At 47.2% G+C, this 24,193-nt stretch overlaps 1 protein-coding gene across 1 annotated transcript in view; it reads right to left on the bottom strand.

Moving 5' to 3' along the window:
* Nucleotides 1–17,222: 17,222 nt before the first annotated feature.
* The window catches only part of Arhgap35 (Rho GTPase activating protein 35), a 119,268-nt gene continuing 112,297 nt past the window's right edge, over nt 17,223–24,193 (bottom strand). The window contains exons 6-7 of the mRNA XM_021166185.3: nt 20,781–20,886; nt 17,223–20,207 (exon numbers count right to left, since the gene is read on the bottom strand). Of these exons, the coding sequence (XP_021021844.1) occupies nt 19,850–20,207; nt 20,781–20,886 (464 nt within the window). The 3' untranslated portion in view covers nt 17,223–19,849. The remainder of the gene's footprint in view (nt 20,208–20,780; nt 20,887–24,193) is intronic.

Here is a 24,193-nt window from a genome sequence, read left to right as displayed (position 1 = left end):
CAGAGCAACCCCCTGCCAGCTTCCCATAGTTAGTCTATTAGATGTTTGCCAAAATGGACACCCTGTCACTTGCTCCAATTTTCCTATAAACCCCTGTCCCAATGAGGGTTCAGGGCACCTTCACCAAACTATCCTATGGGTCCATGGTAAGTAAGCCCCAACTTGAGTTTGTAATAAAGAGACCCTGATGTGATTGGAGTCAGCTCCTTAGTGCTCTTTTGGGGTTCATGATTGCTTCCGGACAACAGGTGTTTCTTCGCAGCTATAGAGACTCTAGACAAGTTGGTACTGTAAAGCAGCATATTGTTGGGACAGACCTGACCGTGTTTGGAGAGGACTGTGGAAGACTTTGGAACTTGTGTAAGAAAAGCCACTGGCTGTTCAGTGATCTTCTGTAGGAGGGTGAAAGATGAGTGTGAAAGTAACTTTCATTCCTCTAGTGTGATTGCCCTCTCTGAGGCTTACTGGCCCCGTCTGCTAACCTAGGCCTAGTCCTGGAAACTTCTAGCCTCCATTCAGTCTTATCAAGGCCTAGAATGTTTCCAGCCTCTGAATCTTACTGCTGAATAAGCTCACCTTTTCTAACTCTTTCTGAACTCTGGCTGGCTGATTCAGTTCAGCCGTTCTGGCTCAAACTCCTCTCTAAGCTGACTGATTCAGACTGGCTTTTCTCAGCTTCTCCTGAATTGTTCTGCTTTGGCAATATATTCTAATCTTCTGACTCATTCTCTGGCTTGTTCTGTCTTCCTGTGTCTAGCTTGTTCTCTCTCTACAACCTGACTCTGTACAACTGCTCCCTCTCCTCTCTGCACTGCCCCCTTCTCATGAGAGGTGGGCAGATCCTATTCTGTCAAGTCTTTCTCTGATTCGTCACTTTGTTTGCCACTCACTTAGACTTTCTCTCCAGATCTCTCTCTCTCTCTCTGGTTTTTCGAGACAAGACAGGGTTTCTCTGTATAGCCCTGGCTGTCCTGTAATTCACTTTGTAGATCAGGCTGGCCTCGAACTCAGAAATCCACCTGCCTCTGCCTCCCAAGAGCTGGGATTAAAGGTGTGCACCGCCACTGCTGGCTTTTTTTTTTTAAAGGATTTATTTATTGATTTCATGTATGAGTACAGTGTTGCTGTCTTCAGACACACCAGAAGATGTCATCGGATGCCATTACAGATGGTTGCGAGCCATCATGTGGGTGCTGGGAATTGAGCTAGCTCTTAACCACTGAGCCATCTCTACAGCCCTAGACATTACTTTTAAACATGGGTGCTTTCTTCTACAAACTAAATTTATCTTCGTTCTTTGGGATTAAAGGTGTGTGCTAAAGGGATCTGTATTCCATCCAGGGAGATAAAGGTTTGTGGTGAGGCTGAGCCACACCATGACTAGTAAGTTTTTTTCCCAGTAAATAACACAATCTTGGGGGTCACAGTATGACCCAATATTCTGCAACAGATGAGAATGTTGAGGGCGGTGCAGAAGATGGAGACCTGGCTAGAGAAGTTTAAAAGGGAAGTTTAAAGACTCCATGGGACTGTTTGTTATTTGAATTAAGATTCTGGACCAGCAGAGACTTGGGTCTGGGAGGAGGCCGCAGGGAGTTTATGGGGATGACTCTACCTGGGATTTCTAGCAGGGGGATGTGGAGCCTGAAGTGGTTACCTCCTGTAGCCAGGCAGGACTCCCAGTGGAGGGATAAGGACAGCAATCCATCCACAAAACCTTCAACTTAAAATGTGTCCTGTCTACAAGATGCACAGGGACAAAGATGGAGCAGAGACAGAGGGGATGGCCAACCAATGACTGGCCCAACTTGACACCCATCCCATGGGCAAAAACCAATCCCGGACACTATGAATGATCCTCTGCTATTCTTGAAGACAGGAGCTTAGCATAACTGTCCTCTGAGAGACTCTACTCAGCAAGCAGCCTATGGAAACAGAAGCAGAGACCCACAGCCAAACATTAGATGGAGCTTGGGGAGTCTTATGGAAGGGTTAGGGGAAGGATTGAGGGACCTGAAGAAGACAGAGACTTTACAGAAGGACCAACAGACTCAACTGACATAGACCCTTGGGGGGGCTCCCAGAGACTGAACTACCAACCAAAGAGCAAGCATGGGCTGGACTTAGGCCCGCCCCATATGTAGCTGATGTACAGCTTGGTCTTCATGAGGGTCCTCCAATAACTGCATCAGGGGTTGTCCCTCAATCTGTGTGTGCCAGTGGATTCTGTTCCCCTAGCTGCAGCCTTGTTTAACCTCAGTGGGGGAAGATGCACACAGTCCTGCAGTGAGGATGGTACCTGGGGGGGGGGTTACCCTGTTCTCAAAGGGAAATGATGTGCCTAGTCCTGCAGTGACTTGATGTGCCAGGATGGGGTGATACCCAGAGTGGCCTCCCTCTTCTCAGAGGAGAAGGGGAAGAAGGAATGGTGAGAAGAGCTATGTAAGGGGGGCTGATATTGGGGTGTTGTTGCGGCCTGCCCGCAGTCCACAACACGAACGGTTCGACTGAGAATGGCAGTTCTCTGAAAAGAGAGGAATCTAGACGGGGCGGAAGAATGAATGGAGCTAAGACAAAATCCTGATCAAAGCTCAATTTTATTAATTCCAGACACTCAGTTATAAAGGAAGGGGGAGGGAACCCAACTTCCCACCAAGTAACTCAGGGTCCAGTAGCAGGACGAACACGTGTGTGCCTCCAGGCAGCAAAGGCAGGTTCCAGCAGTGGGCGTGGCAGGACGAATGAGCCGGTAGCTCCACCCTTGAGCAGGCAGGTTCCAGGCTGGGGGGAAGGGAGGCCACATTTCCCCCCATTAGATAACAAAACAAAAATAAAAAAGGGGGTGGCCTGAGGCAGAAAAATTATCTATGTTCAATAGTTCTGCCTGAGTTCCTAGGGCTAAAGAAAAAACCTATTTCCGTGGGATTCCCTAACTTTTCTAATGGTAAACTGTATCTGGCTAAGACTGTCTTTAAAGCACTGACGGAATAGCAGCGCTGGGCTGTAGGCTCTGACTTTATAATGCTAATTAGTGCTGAATAGGTAGCTACCTGTTTGCATTTTAAGTAGGGCGTTGGAACCCTGGCTGAGTTTAACTAAACGATTTTAGAATAACACTGAGCTGATAATTATCCACAATTTTGGGTGACAGGCAGGGGAACAGGGAGAAGGGGTTAAGACCAGCTCTTTAGTACAAGGCCAGTTGGCTTTTTTATTTGGGTGGGAGGCAGTGAAGGGCTTGCCCTTACGACAGCAAGGTCTCCAACCTCTCTCCCCCCTATTAATTAAGTTTAAATAGGCAATGCTTAACAGAGGTGATCAAATGATTCTTTTCATCCATAGATGAGTGGGCCTTTAACCTTGACTTGGGTGGACATTGACCTGATTCCTCCCGTGAGCATTATAACAACTCACATCTGTGGCTCTTGGTATCTTTTGGGGAGGGGAGGCAGAGCCTTAAGTATTTTTGGTTTTTAGCTGGAGTCAGATACCAACCTCTTTCAAATCAGGTGTGTCGCACAGGGAACTCAGAAACGGTCAAACTGGACCTTCCCTCCGCAGTAATCTCCTGCGCCAAGCAGTACCCATACTGTATTCATATGATTATGAATCAGTAGCGCAATTCTGAGTTATTGCGAGGTCTCTATATGAGACTTGTCAACCTCAGATTTAGCAAGGCCAAGATAAGAATTATGTCAGTATTAACACCATTAATTTTGGTTAAAATAGGAGCTGAAAGTCTTTCCTCTTCATCCCTGTTATTCCCAGTAGCCTGAGGAACTAAGGACACCTTGCAGTAACAGCAAGGGTGAAAAGCCAGAGGCCAGCTAAGGGACTAAGCCTATCTCTATCAAAATAAGAACTAATCTCTGTAAATATATATGAAATTTCTACTTCCCTAGCTCTCCTGGTAAATCCAAATCCTATCTTAGACTGAAAAGCCACATGCTGGGATGTCCTTGGAAGGGAGATTAGCAGTACCACCTGTTTGCTCATAGGGGCGGAGAACCGGAGAATGTAGATTGACCTGCTTGAGAAAAGGAAGAATTCTAAACAATGAGAGTGTAGCAATGTAAATTTTCTGTTCAGAGAAGTCAAGGTACTTTATTTAGATGCAAATTGTAAAGCTAAAGTTAATCTCCGGCCTCTTGTAGGGGAATTGGCTCAGAGGAAAACAGTTTTTCTGAGAGCTTCCACTCCCAGCACAAGAGGAATTTTAGTCTTTAGAATGATACTTACGAGAAGAGACAGAATCTGTGTTTACCTGACAAATTAATCTCTCTGGTAGCCACCTTGCTTCATCTTCATCTCGTGAAAAAACACAAACCAAGCCTCTTCCCCAGATTAGAACTGGATCTGGACCCTTCCATTTATTAGTCAGGGCGTCCTTCCATTTTACCAATGCATAAGAATTAGAAGTAACTGGGTGCCAGTGGCGTTCCGCTGCAGACTGACCTTTAATGTCAGTTTGCAAAAAGTTTAGGACAAATAAGGTAAAGGCAAGATGAGCCTTTGGTGACCTTGGGGGAAATGCTGTGAATTAACTTTGCTAGGTAATTTAGAATATAGGAATCTCTAATAATTGAACTGAATATTAGACCAGTCTAAGATTGAGTTAGAATGGCTGGTCACACTGAAGAAGAGTGAAAAATCATTATGACTCTATTAAATGACTAATTTTACTAAGTCTGAATATACAGTTTCTGATGTACTATTGCCATAAAGTTAAAAGGCTAGAAGCTAGTCTAAACTGGAAAAATGACAAGCAAGGATTTAAGGTAAACTTCCCTTGAGAAGCATTAGTTAATAAAATACTTTCCACTTAGGAAACAATATATACTGAAAGATTAAAACTTTTGGCTTCTTGTAAAGAAGCAGAAACAATAAACATTTTTCTTACATAATGTAAAGCTATATTAGCCATACATAGAGGCAAAATTTTCTAGTGATTACCAGTTTACTAGAAGCAAAAATCTTTGAATTTAAGCATTATTTTAAACATCTGAATAGATCTGTAACACTGTTAAAAAGAAATTTTCTTGAACACAGGGAAAAACTTTTTTAGGCATTGTTTGCAAAACAAAAGAAAGGGCCACAAGCCGCTCTGGGACTGCCCAGAGCCCTGTATTGACTCAAAGGTAAAATACTTTTTAATCTGAGCATTAATCTTAAATTTGCAATCAAACTGCAAGCTGCAGTCAATGGAACAATGGCAGTTTTAACCATAATTTTTAAGTTTTTGTGCAAGGTTAGGATAATATCTACAACTTTGGGAAAGCAAAACCTATGTTTAAAACAATTTATCACTGTTAAAATCAATATTAGAAGCATTACTATCATATTACGAAGTTTGGATATCAATTAATACCTATGAATACCTATTAAAGCAAGCTTTAACGCTTTAATAAAGAGGCATTGCTTTATATCTTATCTTAAATTTTACTATTTAGGATAGGAACCACATTAATCATTATCTAAACTAGAAATATCTTAAGAGACTCAGCCTCTGAAGCTTAATCTCAAACTTTAACTCGCTTAGCTGTGTGTCCCTATGAGTAGCACCTCCCGAAGTGGTGACTATAGGTGAAGCGGGAGATTCGCAAGAGGACCAATTCTCATTAAGGTAATGGGCAATTCCTCTATCTGAGTGATTTTTGTTAAAATTCAGTCCATCATCAGAGTTTCCACATTTATCAATTTTTGAGTTAAGAAGATCTTTTTCTGAGGAGGCCTTCTCTGATAGGCACTCCTCCTGAGATACCACAAACTCCGCCTGAGGGCGATTTAGCCCTGGAGAAGTTGCATCTTTTATAGCATCATTTACAAGCGCCCAGAGACCTAGGGTAAAATTATCTGTCTGAGCGATATTCAGGGCCTCACCAACTTTCTCCCAGGTTCCGCAATCTATCGTTTCTTCTTCTTTGAACCATGGACAACAGCTATCTATCTTATCTAAAAAATTTCTTACTAATTGTACTTCAAGCCTTACTCCTTTGGCCCGAAGCAACTCCTGAAAGCTAAAAACAACCGCCTGATCCATGACTTTGAACCCTTCCTTCTTCCACCTAAGCAGCTTTCTAAAAAGCTGCGGCACACCGCCTGTCTCCGTATCTAGTTCCGATTAACGAACTGCTGACCCCAAGCAGAAACAGTGTTGGGTCAGCACTGATTCAAACTTGATTCGTATCCTACCGCATCCTCAGCAACACTTTACAAAACTGAAATTTTTTAGGCTAGCGCTAGCATGTGTACCTGTCCGTTGCTCCGATGCTCCTCCGATACGAAGATCCTTTCCTTTCTTGTGGAGCTCCACACAGCAGTCGTTTCTCTTAGCATCCCTCTGCCATTCTTCAGGTCCCAGTTCTGGCGCCAACTGTTGCGGCCTGCCCGCAGTCCACAACACGAACGGTTCGACTGAGAATGGCAGTTCTCTGAAAAGAGAGGAATCTAGACGGGGCGGAAGAATGAATGGAGCTAAGACAAGATCCTGATCAAAGCTCAATTTTATTAATTCCAGACACTCAGTTATAAAGGAAGGGGGAGGGAACCCAATATCCCGCCAAGTAACTCAGGGTCCAATAGCAGGACGAACACGCGTGTGCCTCCAGGCAGCAAAGGCAGGTTCCAGCAGTGGGCGTGGCAGGACGAATGAGCCGGTAGCTCCACCCTTGAGCAGGCAGGTTCCAGGCTGGGGGAAGGGAGGCCACAGGGTGTAAAGTGAATAAATACATAAATTATGAAAAAAAAGACATTGGGGAAAAAAAGATTCTAGGCTAGGTGGTGATGGCACACACCTTTAATCCTAGCATTGGAGAGACAGAGGCAGATGGATCTCTGTGAGTGAGGCCAGCCTGGTCTATAGAACTAGTTCCAGGACAGCCAGGGCTACACAGAGAACCCTGTCTCATTCCTTGCACGCACACACACACACACACACACACCGGCCCCTTGACAAAAGACCAGTATCATTCAGGTGAAATCTTCTGGGAAGTGTTTCCTGGGAGCACGTAGAGGCTGGGTTCCAGAGACAACCAAAGTTGTACCTCATGCTGGCAGCTAAACTTAGTAGTCTAAGAGTCACCCAGATGGTACCAGTTTTTGAAGGCATAAAGGCATAAAGGAGAGCTGAAGGCTGGCATTCTGAGAGGCCGTTGGTGAAGGTGCAGCCTCACCGTCACTCTCACCATCACTATCACCATTGAAGAAGTAACAAAATCCGAGGCTTTTGGGCCCAGGCTTGGGAGTGTAGCCTTTGTGGCTTAGTGCTCCAGGTGCTGGTCATAAAACAGATAGCAACATTCCTTCCTCCACCCACCCGCTTCCTGGGTTCAAAGAGTGTTCATTCAAAGAATGGCACCCTGACCATTACTGGAACCTACAATGCAAATGTGCTATCTTTAGGGGCTCTTAGATTGTTAGGGGCTCTTAGAAACTGTCTTGAGAGATAACCTGACACTTGTGACTTTATACTTCCTTGTGACTCTTAACTGGTATTTTTGGTATTTTCCAACAACGCCCTCCCCACCTCCTTGAGTTGTGGTTTCTTCCTTTAAATACCCCCTTACTCAGCTACTCGGGGCACCATGGTCCTCTACCCCTGTGTGGTGTATGACCATGGGCCCAAGAGCGCTCTTGAATAAAAATCCTCTTGCAATTTGCAGCAAGATCGTTTCTTGTGGGTGATTTTGGGGTGTCGCCTCTCCTGAGTCAGAACGTGGGGGAGTCCTCACGTTGTGGGTCTTTCAACCATCACCATCAGTGGTAGATAAAGCCCAGGGCTGAAGGGGTCATGCAGAGAAGCTGAGGCTTGGCACTATGAAGAGAGGCTATTGGTGAAAGCACAGTCCAGTTGCCAAATAGATGACCCCAACACCATGGGATGATTACCAAGAACAGCGGCAATATGGGGTGGAGCCAGCTGCAGCCCAGAAGACAAGCTGTTTGTGCTGCAGAGGGCAGAGCTGGAGAAGTGACTCAGGCCCTTTGGAGGGTCCCAGAAGACTGTGAGTGGATCCACACACTGGATACTGCGTTACTTACACTTTCAGAGTCTGGCTTTGCATTGTTCAGCTTGTGACTGGGCCTGGCTCTTCCCTGTTGTAGTGATTTGAATAGGAATGGCCCCCATTGACTCACGTGTTTGAATGGTTGGCCCGTAGGGAGGGGCACTATTGGGAGGTGTGGCCTTGTTGGAGGAGGCATGTCTCTGTGGGGATGGGCTCTCAGATACATGCTCAAGCTATCCAGAGTCACACAGACTCTCCTTGTCTGTGGACTGAAATGTAGAACTCTCAGTTCCTTCTCCAGCACCGTCTGCCTGCACGCTGCCGTGTCTCCCACTATGACAGTAATGAACTGAACTTCTGAAGTTGTAAGTCAGCCCCAATTAAATGTTTTCCTCTATAAGACTTACTGTGGTTGTGGTGTCTCTTTACAGCAACGGCAACCCTAAGACACCCATTGAAGTCAAAAAGTCCTTTATCTCACCTTTGATTTTACAGAAATCCGCAGTTGAGAGACACCTTTCTCCCCAACCCCCTCTGAGACAGGGTCTCCCTGTGTCGCCCTGGCTGTCCTGGAACTCCCTCTGTAGACCAGGCTGACCTTGAACTCAGAAATCCGCCTGCCTCTGCCTCTGGAGTGCTGGGATTAAAGGCGTGCGCCACCACTGCCGGACTAAGACTAGCTATTTTTTAGAAAGACAACTTTTAAATTGTTTGAATTTTTAAGGCTGTGGTACTTTTTAAGTTTGTAACATGCTTATATTGTGATGCCTGTATTGCTGTCAGACATGGAGATGAACAAGAAAGGAAAAGGTGTGGCTTACCAGAGATGCATTTGTGTGTCAAGTTAACACGGGGTCAACTGTGCTGAAGTGTTTGATGTCAATTTGACCCAAGCTAAAGTTCTGTGAAAGAAGGGAAGCTCAAATTAGGAAAATGCCTCCATAAATCGGGCTGTAGGCAAGCCTATAGGGCATTTTCTTAATTAGTGACTGATGGTGGAGGACCCAGCCCAGTGTAGGTAGGACCATCCCTGGGGTGGTGGTCCTGGGTTCTATAAGAAAGCAGGCTGAGGGCTGGCGAGATGGCTCAGTGGTTAAGAGTGCCGACTGCTCTTCCAAAGGTCCCGAGTTCAAATCCCAGCAACCACATGGTGGTTCACAACCATCTGTAACGAAATCTGATACCTGCTTCTGGAGTGTCTGAGAACAGCTACAGTGTACTTATATATAATCAATAAATTAATTAAAAAAAAAAAAAGCTGAGGAAGCCATGATCAGCAAGTCAGTAAGCAGCGACCTTCCATGGCCTCTGCATCAGCTCCTGCCTCCAGGTTCCTGTCCTGTGTGAGTTCCTGTCCCGGATTCCTACAACAGTGAACAGTGCTGTGGAATTATAAGTCAAGTAAAGTCTTCCCTACCCGAGTTGCTTTGGCTATGGTGTTTCATTGTAGCAACAGAAACCCTATCTAAGAGAGAGAGAAGGGTTTGTTTAATTTTTCAGTATGTAATACTTCAGGAGCTGAGAGAGAATCTCCTATATAACCATCGCCTGTCAATAAAAAAAGCTGATGGCCAATGAGCTGAGGCAGGAAATTGGAGGTAGGACCCTGGGAGGAAGAGAGGATTCTGGGAAAAAAAATGAAAGAATAAAAGGAGACACAGGGAGAGATGAGGGGGAGATATGAGTGTGATGCTGGAGGAGACTCTAAAGAAGAAGCAGGTTGGGTCTGGAGGAAGGCTACTAAATGGTAGTAGCCTGAATGGATTAAATAAGTTATAAGCTAGTCAGGGAATGAGCCAAAGCTTATGGCTGAGGCATTTATTAATAATGTCATCATTCTGGGAGCAGGGGCCAGGCAAGAGGAAAATCGGGTTTGTTTTATTTTACAATGAAGGAAAGTCAGGGCAGGAGCCTGAAGGCAGGAACTGAAGCAGAGGCCATGGAGGAGCACTGTTTACTGGCTTGTCTCTGTGGCTAGCCCTGCCTGCTCTCTTATGCAGCCCAGGACTACCTTCCTAATGGTGGCACTGCCCATAGTGGACTGGGCCCTCCCTCAGCAATCATTAAGAGAATGCTCACGCTGACTTGCCTACAGGCCAATCTAATGGAGGCAGTTTCTCAATTGAGGTTCCTCTTCTTGGATCATCCTAGCTTGTGTCTAGTTGACAACCAACCACCACCACCACCACCACCACCACCACCACCAACAACTAACCAGGACACCTAGGCATCTAGGATGGCCTCAGACTTACCTACAAAGCTGAGGTCAGCCCCTTGAACTTCTGGTCCTCCTGCTCTGTCTTCCTCCGGTGGAGGTTACAGGTGAGTCACTGCCCTGCCTGGTTTATGTGGTGCTGGGGATGGCACAGCCCCAAGGACTCACCATCTTCCCACGAACAGAACATTAACAAGATTTGAAAGTGAAAAACAGTATCCCTGCTCTCACTGAAAGTTTGAGTATTTGAAAATACATTTCCCCACTGCTGTAGCTCAGTGGGAGGGAGCTTGACCAGCATGCATGAGGTCTCAGGTTCAATTCCCTACCTTGGAAAAGTGCATCCTTTCCATGTTTGCGTCTGTCTTATCTTACCTTGTAAATGAGATATTTCACAAAATAAATAAATAAAACAAGACAAAGCTATTCTGGTGTTGTTGGGAATGGAATTCAGGGCGTCTGTATGATGGAACATTCAGTGGTACTATTGAACCAAATGCCAGCCCCTCACTGGGGGATTCTAGGCAAACCTTTACCACTGAGGTATGCCACAACCAACTCCACTTGATGGATTCTAGTCACACTAAGCCACACTCACACTATTTATTTACTTACTTACTTATAGACTTGGTCTCACTACACAGCCCTGTCTGGCCTAGAACTCTATGTAGACCCGGCTGGCCTGAACTTACAGAAATCTGCCTGGCTTTGCCAGGTGGTTCGGTTAAAGGTGGGCCATACTGCCTGGTTCCTCTTTTTGTTTTGTTATTTTTGACAGAGGATCTTGGTAGCTCTGCCTGGCCTGGACTTTGTAGCCACCTTGCTAGGCTTCCAGCCAGATTCATTTGTCTATTTTAAAAATATTTTCATTACTTTGCAGATCAAAAACTTTTGGAGTCTCATAAAATACACAGAAACTGGCCAAAAAGTGCTAAGAGAGCTGAGCTGTGCTGATTTTAGCTGCCCTGGCTTATCTTACATGCTGGGAATGTATTTGTTCCCAAAGCCACATGTGTCCTCAATACACACTCTACCCTACCCTGTGTGAGTTGCAAACCTGTAGACACATGCTCCATTTCGGGGGTCTGGGTCCCATCTGTGACCTGGATGGTCTTACCACAGCAGCTGAGAGTTCACCCCACTGCTGGCAGCTTGATGTTTCAGAACTGGCTCCAAAGGAAGGGTTGAGGAATCCAGAGGGAGGGACAAAAGGCAAGGCTGGCAAAGTGGAAGGCTGAAAGGGAACGTGTGTGTGTGTGTGTGTGTGTGTGTGTGTGTGTGTGTGACTCCTTTCCTGTTACGGCCCATCTTGTCCCAGCTCAGATCCCCGCATGCACAACGAAGGTCAGGGTGTGGAGGAGCTGGAACATAAATCTGGTTTGCCATGCCTGTGTTTTGGGCTTCCTGTTGGGCTGAACTCTGCAGCAAGGTTTTTGTGTGGATGAGGCCCACTAGGGAAAGAACAGGATGGGAGATAGCCTGAAAGGCCACGGAGTCCCTCATCCCTTCCCCCAGCCTTCTCTCTTTCGGAGTTTGGGTCTCCCTATGTAGCCCTGACTGGCCAGGAACTCGGTATATTCCAAGCTGCTCCCATACTCACAGATATCCTTCTATGCTGAGATAAAGGGCGAGTGCCACCAAGTCTGTTAGACTCATGTGGTATTTCTAAGCTATCACTGGTGGGATTGGCTGGCAACTGGAGCTGGGTATGGCAGAAACAGGAGGGGTGGGGAGGGGCAGCTGGTGAAAACTTGCAAGGCTTGAAAACTTGCTTGGTAGTGGAGCTGAAGTTCTGTCTGGGATCGCCAGGGGGCACCCAATGGTCAGAGGACTGCTAAGGGGCCTGTTTGTGCCACACGTGGTATACCAGGCAAGCTAGCCACTGAGCCGTGGCGATTCCGTCTCTGCCTCGATTCTCACAGTAGGATTGCTGGATTAGAGATGTGTGGCCATTGCATTTGGCTTTGTGCATGGGCTCTGTGCATGGCAAACGCTGCCGGGATTAGATGTTCTCTACTTGTATTCAATGCTGAGGCTCAACCCCAGGGCTTCCAGTACATCAGCAAGCTCTCTAGCATCCAAGTGACACACCAGCCCTTACACTTACAATTATTTCTTGTTTTCAGACAGGATCTCACCACGTAACCTTGGCGGGCCTTGTAGAGATCTACCTGCCTCTGCCTCTCGGGATTGCAGTTGTAGGTTACCACAGTCAAATTTATTGATAGGTTTATTTGCTTGTTTGTTTTTTTTTTTTAGCTGTATGTTTTATTTTTCTTTTCTTTTTTTTTTTTAAAGATTTATTTATTATATGTAAGTACACTGTAGCTGTCTTCAGACACTCCAGAAGAGTGCGCCAGATCTCGTTACGGATGGTTGTGAGCCACCATGTGGTTGCTGGGATTTGAACTCTGGACCTTCAGAAGAGCAGTCGGGTGCTCTTACCCACTGAGCCATCTCACCAGCCCTATTTGCTTGTTTTTGAGACAGGGTTTTCTTTGTGTAGCTTGGCTGTCCTAGATCTGACTATGTAAACTAGGCTGGCCTCGAATTCAGAGATCTGTCTGCCTCTGCCTCCGGAGTGCTAGAATTAAATGTATGTGCCACCACTGCCCAACAAATTTATTAATTTTTATAAATCTACTAGTTTATTAATTTTAATGTATCGTGGTTGTTTTGCCTGAATGTGTATGTCTGTAAATCATTTGCATGCCTGGTGTCCTCAGTGGCCAGAAGAGGGTGTCAAATCACTTGGAGTAAAGAGTTACAAATTAGGAACAACGATATGAACAAGTACCCCTCAGAGCTGTGTCTCTAGCTGCATATGAGCAGAGGATGGCCTAGTAGGCCATCAATGGGAGGAGAGGTCCTTGGTGTTGCAAAGATTATATGCCCCAGTACAGGGGAATGCCAGGGCCATGAAGCAGGAATGAGTGGGTTGGGGAGCAGGATGGGGGGAGGGTATAGGGGGTTTTGGGGATAGCATTTGAAATGTAAATGAAGAAAATATCTCATAAAAAAATAAAATGGAAAAAAAAAAGTTACAAATTTTGTGAGCCACCATGTGGGTGCTAAGAATCCACCCGGGGTCCTCTAGAAGAGCAGCCAGTTTTCTGTACTGCTGAATCACATTTTCAGGTTCAAGGATTATTTTTATTTTTTTTTAAATTTATGTATTAAATTTTATCATACGTGCAATGCCTTTGGAGGCCAGAAGGCAGCATGAGATCCCCTGTAGTTGAAGTGAGGTCACAACATGGGTGCTGGGAACCTAACTCAGGACCTCTGGAAAAGCAGCAGGTACTTCTTTCTTTACCTCTAAGCCGTCTTTCCAGCCCTTATGAGTTATTTGCTTATTGTGTGGAGAGATCAGACAGAGTCCATTCTCATCTCCTATGTAGGTCCTGTGGATTGAATTCACGTTATCAGTCTTTGTTGAAATCTTTCAAAATTATTTTTATATATTTTTCTGTATTTAAGTTTTGGGGCTTGGTGCTCACGGAGGCCAGAAGAGGACATCAGATTCCCTGGAACTGGAATTACAGATGGTTGAGAGACCCTATGTGGGTCCTTCACAAGAACAGCCTTCCAGCCCCATGTTGCTTTTCCCCTCTTGAGACAAGGTCTTGTGTAACTTAAGCCAGTCTTAAAAACTTAGGCTCCCCAGTGTCGAGATTACAGATGTCTGGCGCCCCGCACCTGGCCTGAATTAAGTTTCTTAGTTTATAAAGCTCAGTGGGGCTTGTTTCCTGACCTCTGTAACAGTGGCAGAATAAATGAATGGACTTGGTAGGAGATGAGGTTGGTGGATGAATTAACCAACTGAGAATGACGTAGTATGACGCGTGAGACACTTTGATTCTAGGGCCCAGTTTTCAGAACAAGTCTCTTCCTAGCTGCTCCCCCACACCCCCAGCCCCAGGGTGCTTTCTTCCCATCTCAACTTTTGTATGCAGCACGGCAGGATGATGTTCTGCTGACCCCTGGTGGCCACATGGAACAAGGCAGTGCATTCTCTCTGCAGGTGTTGCTTTGATGCCAATTCTGGCATGTCCAGCACTGGTTCTCACAGGTGCACTCAACATTCAACTGACTCTGTTGTCTGGACTTCTAAGATGTGCCAAACCCCACCTATCCTTCTCATGTTCACATTCTCGCAGTGTGCTAATCCAACTGACTCAGCACCCAGGCTAGGATTTACTCAAATCTTTTCTGGCTTGGACTGTCTCTCTCATTATTGATGTTTTTAGTGATTTTGAGATGAGGTCTCAAAGCGTACCTTAAACTCATAATCCACCTGCCTCAGCTTTCATTTTATGTGCATTGGTGTTTTGCCTGCCTTCTGTGTGAGGGTGTCAGTTCTTGGACTTACGATTTTGAGCTGCCATATGTGTGGGTGCTGGGAATCGGGCCCAGATCCTCTGGAAGAACAGTGTTCTTAACTGCGGAGCCATCTCTCTGTCCTGCACCCCACCCACCCCAGGTTTTGATTGTGGGGACTATAGGCACACTTGGCTTAATATCTTGTCCCCTTTTTGCCCTGAGGACCGGACACATAGCCTTCTGCCTGTGCATGCTAGGCAAACTCTACCACAGATCCACACCCACCTCCCTTTACGTTTTGTGAGATAATCTTGCTAAATCTTTAATTCCTCGGTGGCTCAAGCAGGCCTGAAAAGGGAAATTCTCCTGCCTTAGCCTGAGTAGCTACTATGATTGGCCTGTAACACCAGGCTTGGCTGCTTTTCAGTATATGCTGTTAATTGAGTCACTTCCTCAGGGAGAGCTTAAAGAGCGACCCACTGATCACAGCAGACACACACACAGCTGTGACAACTTCTGATAATTCCACCGAGAAGTGGACTCTGGGCAGGTAGAGCTGTGCCTGTGCTTCCTGGGGCCCGGCACAGAGCACATGCTCTGGGATTCTGAATTAAATGAGTGGAGACAATCTAATGCCAAGTTAAGTACACTTAAGAGCTTCCTAGTCATGGGGTGGGGAGTAGCCTATCTGCAACCCTATAACCGGGGAAGTTGGAGGCAGGAAAATCAGTTCAAGGCTAGCCTAGGGCTCCTCCAGACTAAACAATAAAAACAAAAGGACAACTGTGGAGGTCCCAGGGATCAAGTCCTCAGGAATTGGTGGCAAGTACTTTTACCCAATGTGCCACTGCAACAGCCTAGAATCAGGTGACGACATTCTGGTTGGGCATAGGAGAGTCACAGATGTGCCCACAAGAACTCTAGACTTAGGTGAGTGGTAGCTTACACCTGTAATCTCAGCACTCAGGAGGCCGATTCAGGATTGTACTGAGTATAGCAAAACTCTGGGCTACACATTAATACCATCTTGGGGTGGAGTTGGCTTAGTGGCTAAAGGTGTATGCTGCTTATATAGAGGACCAGAATTCTCTCCCCAGCTCACAACTAGTAACCCCTGTTCCAGGAGATCCTATGCCCTCTGCTGGCCTCCACAGGCACTGCATTTACCCACAGAAACACATTCATATAAAACTATGTTTCAAAAAAACAAACAAAAAACTGAATAGGGGATGGAGAGATAGCTCAGAGATTGAGAGCTTGCTGCGTTTGCAGAGGACCCAAGTTCAGTTTATTGGGTGGCTCACAACTGCCTTTAACTCACACATAGGTAGCCCTGCAGTGGCAGTGCACACCTTTAATACCAGCACTCAGGAGGCAAAGGTAGGTGATGTCTGAGTTCAAGGCCAGCCAGGTCTACAGAGTGAGTTCCAGGCCAGCCAGGGTTATATGGAGAAACCTGAAGCAAAACAAAACTCAAGAGGAGGAGGAGGAGGAGGTAGGCTTGAAGTTTGAGGCTGCCTGGAGTTTTTTTCCCATCCATGGTGGTGCTGTGATAGACATCTTGTATGAGGAACTTCTAAGCCCCTGCCATAGGGAAGGTCATGGGAGGTCAGGTTAAGCGTGCATGTGGGATCTGTCAGGATCTCAGCAGGGCCGAGTTACAGTATTCTAGAGCACTAGAATGGAGGCAGAGGAAAGAGCACTTGCCCTCATCTGGGATCCAGAGGATGGGGTGATCCTACTTCACCAAGGTGGTTCTTCGATGGGCCTTCGTGATAGCCATGTGCCCACACTCGCAACCACTCAAACTTCCTTACACCGATGTTTAAAACCAACTGTCTCAGCACACCTGGTCCTAGGACTACATGTGTGCACCACACGTAGTTACTCTCTCAATATTTTCAGGGGTGGTGGAAATGTTTTTGGTGGTGGCTTCTTTAGGTGGCTAGCCTTCTCACTTCTTATAACTTTCCAAAGCTTTTGACCATCTGCAGTTCTCCGACTTCTGTCCTCTGAACACGCTGTAGAGGATGTGGGGGGGGGGTAGGATTGTCCCCACTTGGCCCCAGGCTGCTTTGGAGACTGCAGCCCTTCATTTCTCTCAGGCCTGTTTTTATTTGTTTTTTTTTTTTTTACAAGATTGATTTATTAACTATGATACATATCACATAAGGCCTTTTCTGTCTTTTTTTTTTTAAACACCATTCCCATTGAGACAAGTACAATACTTTGTAGCAAATACATAATCTTAAAAAACAAAACCAAACAAAAACACCTCTGTCAGAGATGTCTTGGCTGCCAGGATGGCTGCCCATGCACTAAACAGGCTGGAGCCTCAGAAACCCATGACGTATTTATAAAAAAAAAAAAAAAAAAAAAAAAAAAAAAAAAAAAAAAAGCCTGGAAATGAAACAGACATTCCTAACAGCAACTAGAGAGGTCCTGGTTTGAGCTCCCATGATACAGGAAATCATCGTTACACTTGCTTTACAGACAGGTTTCCACTTTTGCTGAGAAACATAAGTTTGGGCACACGGCCAGACTACTAACACACTTCAATACCATTAATGTTTCTGTTTGTTTTCAGGAAACTCAAAATATTTGTTAATCCAACACATATAAAGATCATTTAACATAGAAAATACAAGTACCAGAAAAATAAGCTGACAGCAGCACTATTCCAAATTTTCAAACAAGTTTTATTCCCATACAATCCCAAGACTTTTCCTTTGCTTAAAATGTACACAGGGAACATGATTCTTTAATGTGAACAATAACTTATGTCCTGGCTCCACTACTTGGGTGGCTTCATGGTTGGGTAACAGTGCCTCTAAGCCTTAGCCTCTCTACAGTGTCCCTTGCTGCTGCAGTCCTAGCGTGACCCAGTCCATCCCCTGCCGTCCCCATGCACACTGGCAGTGGATGTGGAATGGAGAACCACTCTCTTCCACCTGCCATCTGTAGATGACTTTAAGAGATGAGGATCGTAGTTGGTCCACTGCTAAGTCTATGGGTCTGGGGGCAGAGCACAAGGTACCCTGTAGGGTCCTCACTTAGGGGATGCAGGTCTTCAGGGATTCTTCCCACTAGACCAGGGGTACAGACCACAGAAGGGTTCACCCCACCCCTGTGGCCTACAAGTTGCTCTTATGTCATCCCATGGAGTGGTAGAGACAGTGTGAAGGTTCTAAGACGTCTGTTAGTGCTGCTGTCTGCCTTGGCTGGGGAAAATGGAGAGTGTGGGGAGCTCCAGACCTTTCCATATCCCTTAAAAGGTAGAGATGAGAAGGTGGGACAGTGCAGACAGAACACATACTACCCAATGTGAAACACAAAACCCAGCCCATGGTGATGTTGGGTGGTGACAGGCTGTGGTCACCTCCAGGGCTACTTTCTGGGAAGGGCAGTAGCTGACCTGGCCACCCACTCAAGCCTGATTGTTCTGACTTCTGTGGTTGCCTTGTCATGAGTGGGAAAGACACTCAGAGTGCCTGAAAAGTGAGGTGCACCAGCCTGGTATCCACAAAGTGAGGTCCAAGCAGGGCTCTACTAATCGCGTGCCTGCCTCTGCCTGCCACCCACTGCCAACCTAACAGGCACATGCAGCAGCCTTATAGATGGGTGGCCTGGTTCATAACTGTTCACAGTAGGATGGCTCCACTTCCATCTCTACAAAGGCCCAACACAGAAGCTACTGAATGGAAGCCATTTCAGTAGCTGAGGCTTGGGGCAGAGGACTGACTGCAACCTTAGCGGACACTACACACATTGTATGTTCCTACTGACTCCAGGCCCACAACATCCAACACAGACCCCCAGGAAGGAAAACATTTACGTGTAACACATTTGTACCTTGGGTTTGGTTTTGTCTTGGCGTTTACTTTGCAGGGGCAACCTTAGTGTTTGCAAGCACCTCATGTTGCCAAGTGTTAGAGATAGGGAGACAGCCAGGACCTGGGCCAGAGGCCACTCATCCTCCTCTTGTCCTACAGAGATAACGGCAGGGTGGCAGTCCACCTGAGGCCCTTGGAACACTCCCACGTGTTATTTCTAAAGTGCAATGGTGCGACCCATGCCCCTCCTATGCTCAGGGTACCTTAGTGTCAGATTTCATGGCCCAGGGCTTAGATTAAAGTGGGGGGCAAAGGCAGGAGCCGACAAGGGCTGCCACATCAGGAGCAGAGTATGGGGAGGCTGCTGGGGAAGTGTCCGGGTTGGGTCACTGTGATGACCTTTGCTTGAGAACAGGTCCCTTCATTCCATAACCAGATGATCATTTCTGGAAGATGCCACATCTGCTCATATCCCAGACACCCTTTCTGGTTGCATTCATAACATGGAATGAAATGACCCCATTTCAACACCAAACATGCCAACCTGGGTGCTGTGTGCACACACCTGTAGTGTTTCTATAGTAGTGTTTCTATAGTAGTGTATGTAGTGTGTTGGTTGGCAGGAGGGGTGGGGGCCATGCTAACAATCCTTCCAAGGGCTGTGTTCTTAGGGAGTGGGGGGGAGAGGGCTGTGGTTGCAGTTACTGCCCAGGTGTCCTTGCTTTGCTGTCACACATAGACAAAAGGACTTGTTTACCCAGTGGCCACCTGGCAGGTGAGAGTGGAAACTTGAGGTCTGGTTTCTTGCTGTGGTTTCTTTCTGTCTCTGTGGAGGAGCTCCATCTTTCTTCCAGTGTTCCTTTGCTGCAGGGAATGGATCAGAAGTCTGGGAAGGGGTTGGAGGAAAGCCACACACTGGGTATAGGCACAAAGCTCTCCTCTTGCTGTGCTGTTGGGCCATGCCAATGACCCAGTGTGTCCTACGGGGTAGCAGAGCCATAGCCCACATGTTCCCCAGACCCCTGCTGCAGGTGCGTGTAGGTATGAGCGAGAAAGGACAAACTGGGAAATGTCCTCTTTAGAGGGGCCAGCCCTGCTTGGGGTTACCTCTGCCCCTGGCAGAGGCTGGGGTGATGTCCCGATGGTGGGGCCTGACGCTGGTGCAGGCAGACAGGATGGGCCAAGGGGTCCAAGGAGCAGTAGGGGTGATGGGGCCGCTATCTGGTCAGTTCAGTCCTCAGATTGGCCCAGACAAGGTGAGGGCTCACTGCTTGCCACAGCCATAGCCAGGGCAGGTGAAGAGCAGGGTGCTCAACTGCCCAGCCATGGGGGACACTGGCTAGTGCCACCACTCAAGTCTTAAAAAGGCGCTTGGCTGTGACTTCCACCCCAGGGGACCTGATTTTGTTCAAGGCCAAATGCCACCCTGTCAAGAAGACGATTGGTTTTCCTGCTTCCTGGGCTGTGGTGGCTCACAGCGTGTGTTCGGCTTGGAGCTGAGAGGACAGCAATGGCTGCATTGGGGACTGAGGGGTTGGAGGAGGTGACTGGGGAGGTGATGGCTGACTGGTAGCAGGTGTAGAAGTGAGGAAGGGGACAGTGGGAGCCATGGCTGAAGGGGAGCCAGGCGCAGCCCCTGGCGGCTCGCTGATGGGCCGGTTGTAGAAGAAGAAGGGGCACTGCTGGATGAAGAGCTCGATGATGGTCTGGTAGGAGCGCGTGGCTGTGAGTGCGTCCATGCTGCTGAAGTCAGGCCGCATCAGCGTGGGCCAGAAGCAGATGGACAGGTTCTCACTGGTCATAAGATTCACCTTGTTGTTGTGGCTGACTCTGCAGGTGACAGCAAAGCCAGGTGAGATCTGCACAGGGCCTCACGGGTGTCCTCCCTGCCTGCCCAGCTTCTACCTGACTCTGTCACCAGCTTCAAGGAGCTTCAGGGCCCAGGCCATCAACCAAATTGGTGATGATGCTTGGGATGGGCAGGAAGTTAGTGCATGGCTCCAAAAACTATCTATCCCTCTGCCAAGAGGCTCACCACGAGTGGCTGAACCTGTTTATCAGTTAAGTGTTTTGCTCACATCCCAGGACAGGCTGCTCTGTCCTAAGGCACCCCTCTGATATGTGATCTGTCTCACACGAGCACTGAGACATGGATGAGGAGCAGCTGTGAGAAGCTCTCAGCATTTTTAATACTGTGAAGTTTCTGAAGGCACTAGGCACCTGCCAGAGAAATTACCCTGCCACCCCCCACAGACTTGGAGCCAGAGCCAGAATGGAAAGTAAGGATGCCAAGGGCCTAGCTATGCTACATGAGGGTAGGCCCTGCTGGCCTTCTCCCTCAGTTACCTAACCCAACATGCTGCTTATATAGGAGGAAAAACAACCAGCAGCTCCTAAACCTACTTGTTCAGGTGGGAGATGACATATTTGAAGACTTCATGGTTTTCCTTCGGGAACTTCTTCAGCACTTCCTTCAGAGCATGCAGTTTCTGTTCCCTGTCGTTGATTTCTGAAAGAGAAAAATGAAAGGTCTCTCCAGCAGTCGAGCAAGATGCCCAAAAGGAAGAAGGCCAAAGGGAAGAAGGTGGCCCCGGCCCCCGCCGCCGTCGTCAAGAAGCAGGAGGCCAAGAAGGTGGTCAACCCTCTGTTCGAGAAGAGGCCCAAGAACTTCGGCATTGGACAGGACATCCAGCCCAAAAGAGATTTAACACGCTTCGTCCAATGGCCCCGCTACATCAGGCTGCAGCGGCAAAGAGCCATCCTCTACAAGCGGCTCTAAGTCCCTCCTGCCATTAACCAGGTCACCCAGGCAGACAGCTACTCAGCTGCTTAAGCTTGCCCACAAGTACAGGCCAGAGACAAAGCAAGAGAAGAAGCAAAGGCTACTGGTCTGTGCTGAGAAGAAAGCTGCTGGCAAAGGCGACGTCCCAACTAAGAGACCGCCTGTTCTCTGAGCAGGAGTCAATAAGTCACCACCTTGGTGGAGAACAAGAAGGCTCAGTTGGTGGTGATTGCCCATGACGTAGACCCCATTGAGCTGGTGGTTTTCCTGCCTTCCCTGTGTGGAAAGATGGGGCTTCCCTACTGCATCATCAAGGGAAAGGCCAGGCTGGGGCACCTGGTCCACAGGAAGACTTGCACCACTGTTGTCCTCACACAGGTTAACTCGGAAGACAAGGGTGCTCTGGCTAAGCTGCTGGAAGCTATTAGGACCAATTATAATGACAGATATGACGAGATCCGTCGCCACTGGGGAGGCAACGTCCTAGGTCCTAAGTCTGTGGCTCACATTGCCAAGCTGGAAAAAGCAAAGGCTAAAGAACTTGCCACTAAATTGGGTTAAATGTACACTAAGTTTTCTGTACCTAAATATAATTACAAAATTAAAAAAAAAGAGAGAGAAAAATGAAAGGCTTTCAGGGCTGAGTTTGGTGGGTGTTTTGAGGACACCAAATGGATACAGAGCAGTTGGTAGGACAGACAGGTGGCTGGCGGCCAGCCCAGGTGTGCTCTGGGAATCCTCTGGGAGGCCAGTCCCATCCTACTGTCATGCTCAGAGCCTGCACCCTTGGCCGCACACCTGGACTGGGGTCTATGTCCCAGGCCCCTGCTGAAGGGCAGTACTGTGTGCCTGGGCTTCCTGCCTCCCCCTAGCCCCCAAGACGAACCATCCACAGATTCTACCATAAAGAACACCATTCTTTGCTCATTGGTTGCCCCTGGAGACAGGCACTCTGATGCAGAAAGACTGCTTGCTTCCTGGCCAGACGGAGGGTACTGCCACCCACCCACACTGACAGACCATGGAAGGAGGGGGTCTGCCACAAGACCAGGGCTCTGTCCTTCCCTGCACATGTTCTGTCGGAGGGGCTGATACAGTGGGCGATTCTTATGCAGCTCAAAGGGACCACATGCCCTGTTCTTACTGACACCTACTGTGGCCACTAAGAGTTCTAATGTGTCGTGACAGGAAGCATGTCATCCACGCCATGCCAGGCCAGTCATCTCCACACTCTGCCCAGTTTTGAGTATGGGAAAGAAGAAACCAGACAGAATGGCCATGGAGCAGGGATCTGAACTAACCACCTGCAGAACTAAGCTAAGTTTGGCTCATTCTGGCAGGAGGCAAAAAAAAAAAAAAAGACTCCAAATAGAGGGACACTGGTCACCTCTGATTCCTCTGCACACAGAAAGGCATCCTTGTGGCCACTGCTTTGTGGTTTTACAGTGTGCTAGTGGAATGGCATAGTGGCCCATGAACAAAAGCACTATCTGTCAGGTCTGTCTGACAACCTAAACTTGATCCTTGGGACTCACAGGGTATAAAAAACTGACTCCTGTAAGTTGTCTGCTAACCTCCACTACATGCACAACCCCCCAAAACAAAACAAAAACCAAACTACAATGGCTTTTGTTGGTTTTGAGCACAGCCTCATTGGACCCTGCTGAAACTATCGTGTCCTCTTGCCTCAGATACTTCGGAGCTTCAGATACTCACATCATGCCTAGGCCAAGGCCATGTTGGGCATGGTGGTATGCATCTGTAATCCCAGCACTGGGAAAGCTGAAGTAGGAGGATTGTGAATTTGAGGTCAGTCTAGGCTACAGAATAAGACCCTGACTCAGAAAACAAAACACAACAACAACAACAAAAAATGATTAAAAATAGGGTAAGGAAGCCTACATCCCTAACCCAGAAGCTATCTCCGACTGATAAGTGCTCACAAATAAATCAGTTTTCTCTGCTGGAGTCTAATGGTGTACAAAGCATTCTTCACGCAGGTCACATGCCCAGCAGTAGATGGTCAACACAAAATGAACGCAATGACACTTTTTGGAGGCTGTCTCACCATGCTTGGTCAGCCCCAACCCTAACAGGTTCTTTTGCATACATATCATGGTTTCCCATTCTATGTTTCTGGGATTTCAGTGTGTATGAATGTCTGTCTCTGTGTTTGTCTCCTGAACTTGTTCTTTGGCTCTTTTCTTCTGTTAGTTTGCTTGTTTTGTACTATTCTGGCTTGTTTTTATTTTATCTTATTATTTATTAGATGCCTGTTTGTTTCCTAAATGAAAGAGAAAAAAGAGAGTATAGTGGGGAGAATCTGGAAAAGAAACTATAAAATAGATTGTATTAAAAACAAAATCTGTTTTAGGATGGGTGTGGTGGTAGACCACACAAAACTTAGGAAGCAGAGGCAGGGAGATCTCTGTGAGTTTGAGGCCAACCTGGTATACGTGGTGAGGTCCAGGGTAGTCTGAGCTATATATAGTGAGACCCTATCACAAATCTGTCTTTTTTTTTTCTTTTTTGGGGGGGTGGGTGGGTGTGGGTTTGAGACAGGGTTTCTTTGTAGCCCTGGCTGTCCTAGAACTCACTTTGTAGACCAGGCTGTCCTTGAACTCAGAAATCCGCCTGCTTCTGCCCCCCAAGTGCTGGGATTAAAGACGTGTGCCACCACGCCTGGCCAAATCTGTCTTTAATAAATAAAAATGAAAAAAAAGAAAAAGGTAAGACCACGCCTTTACTGTAGAGGACATTCTAGAAGGCCACACTGGGTGAGTCACAGAGGAGTGCTGTGTAAACTGGCTGCAGTTTAGAGCCCAAAATTGAGTCAGGTGATCTGGGTAACAATCCTGTCTGCAGCACCCTGAAGCTGTGAAGCTGGGCAAGTGACAGCTGAGGTCACTCAAGTCTCCCACTTCTTGAACTGGAGCTTCAAGGTGAGCTCAAAGATGGGTACATGCTGAGGGCCTGGAGCTGTTCTGACCAGCAGAGAACCTGAGCAGTGCAAGTTGTCTGCCTGTCTGAAGAT

This window comes from Mus caroli, unplaced genomic scaffold (assembly GCF_978045245.1).
Source record: "Mus caroli unplaced genomic scaffold, Mus_caroli_1 scaffold_8, whole genome shotgun sequence".
NCBI lineage: Eukaryota > Metazoa > Chordata > Mammalia > Rodentia > Muridae > Mus > Mus caroli.
Note: the sequence above shows the minus strand (reverse complement) of the source record. Positions and strands in the feature narration are given on the sequence as shown.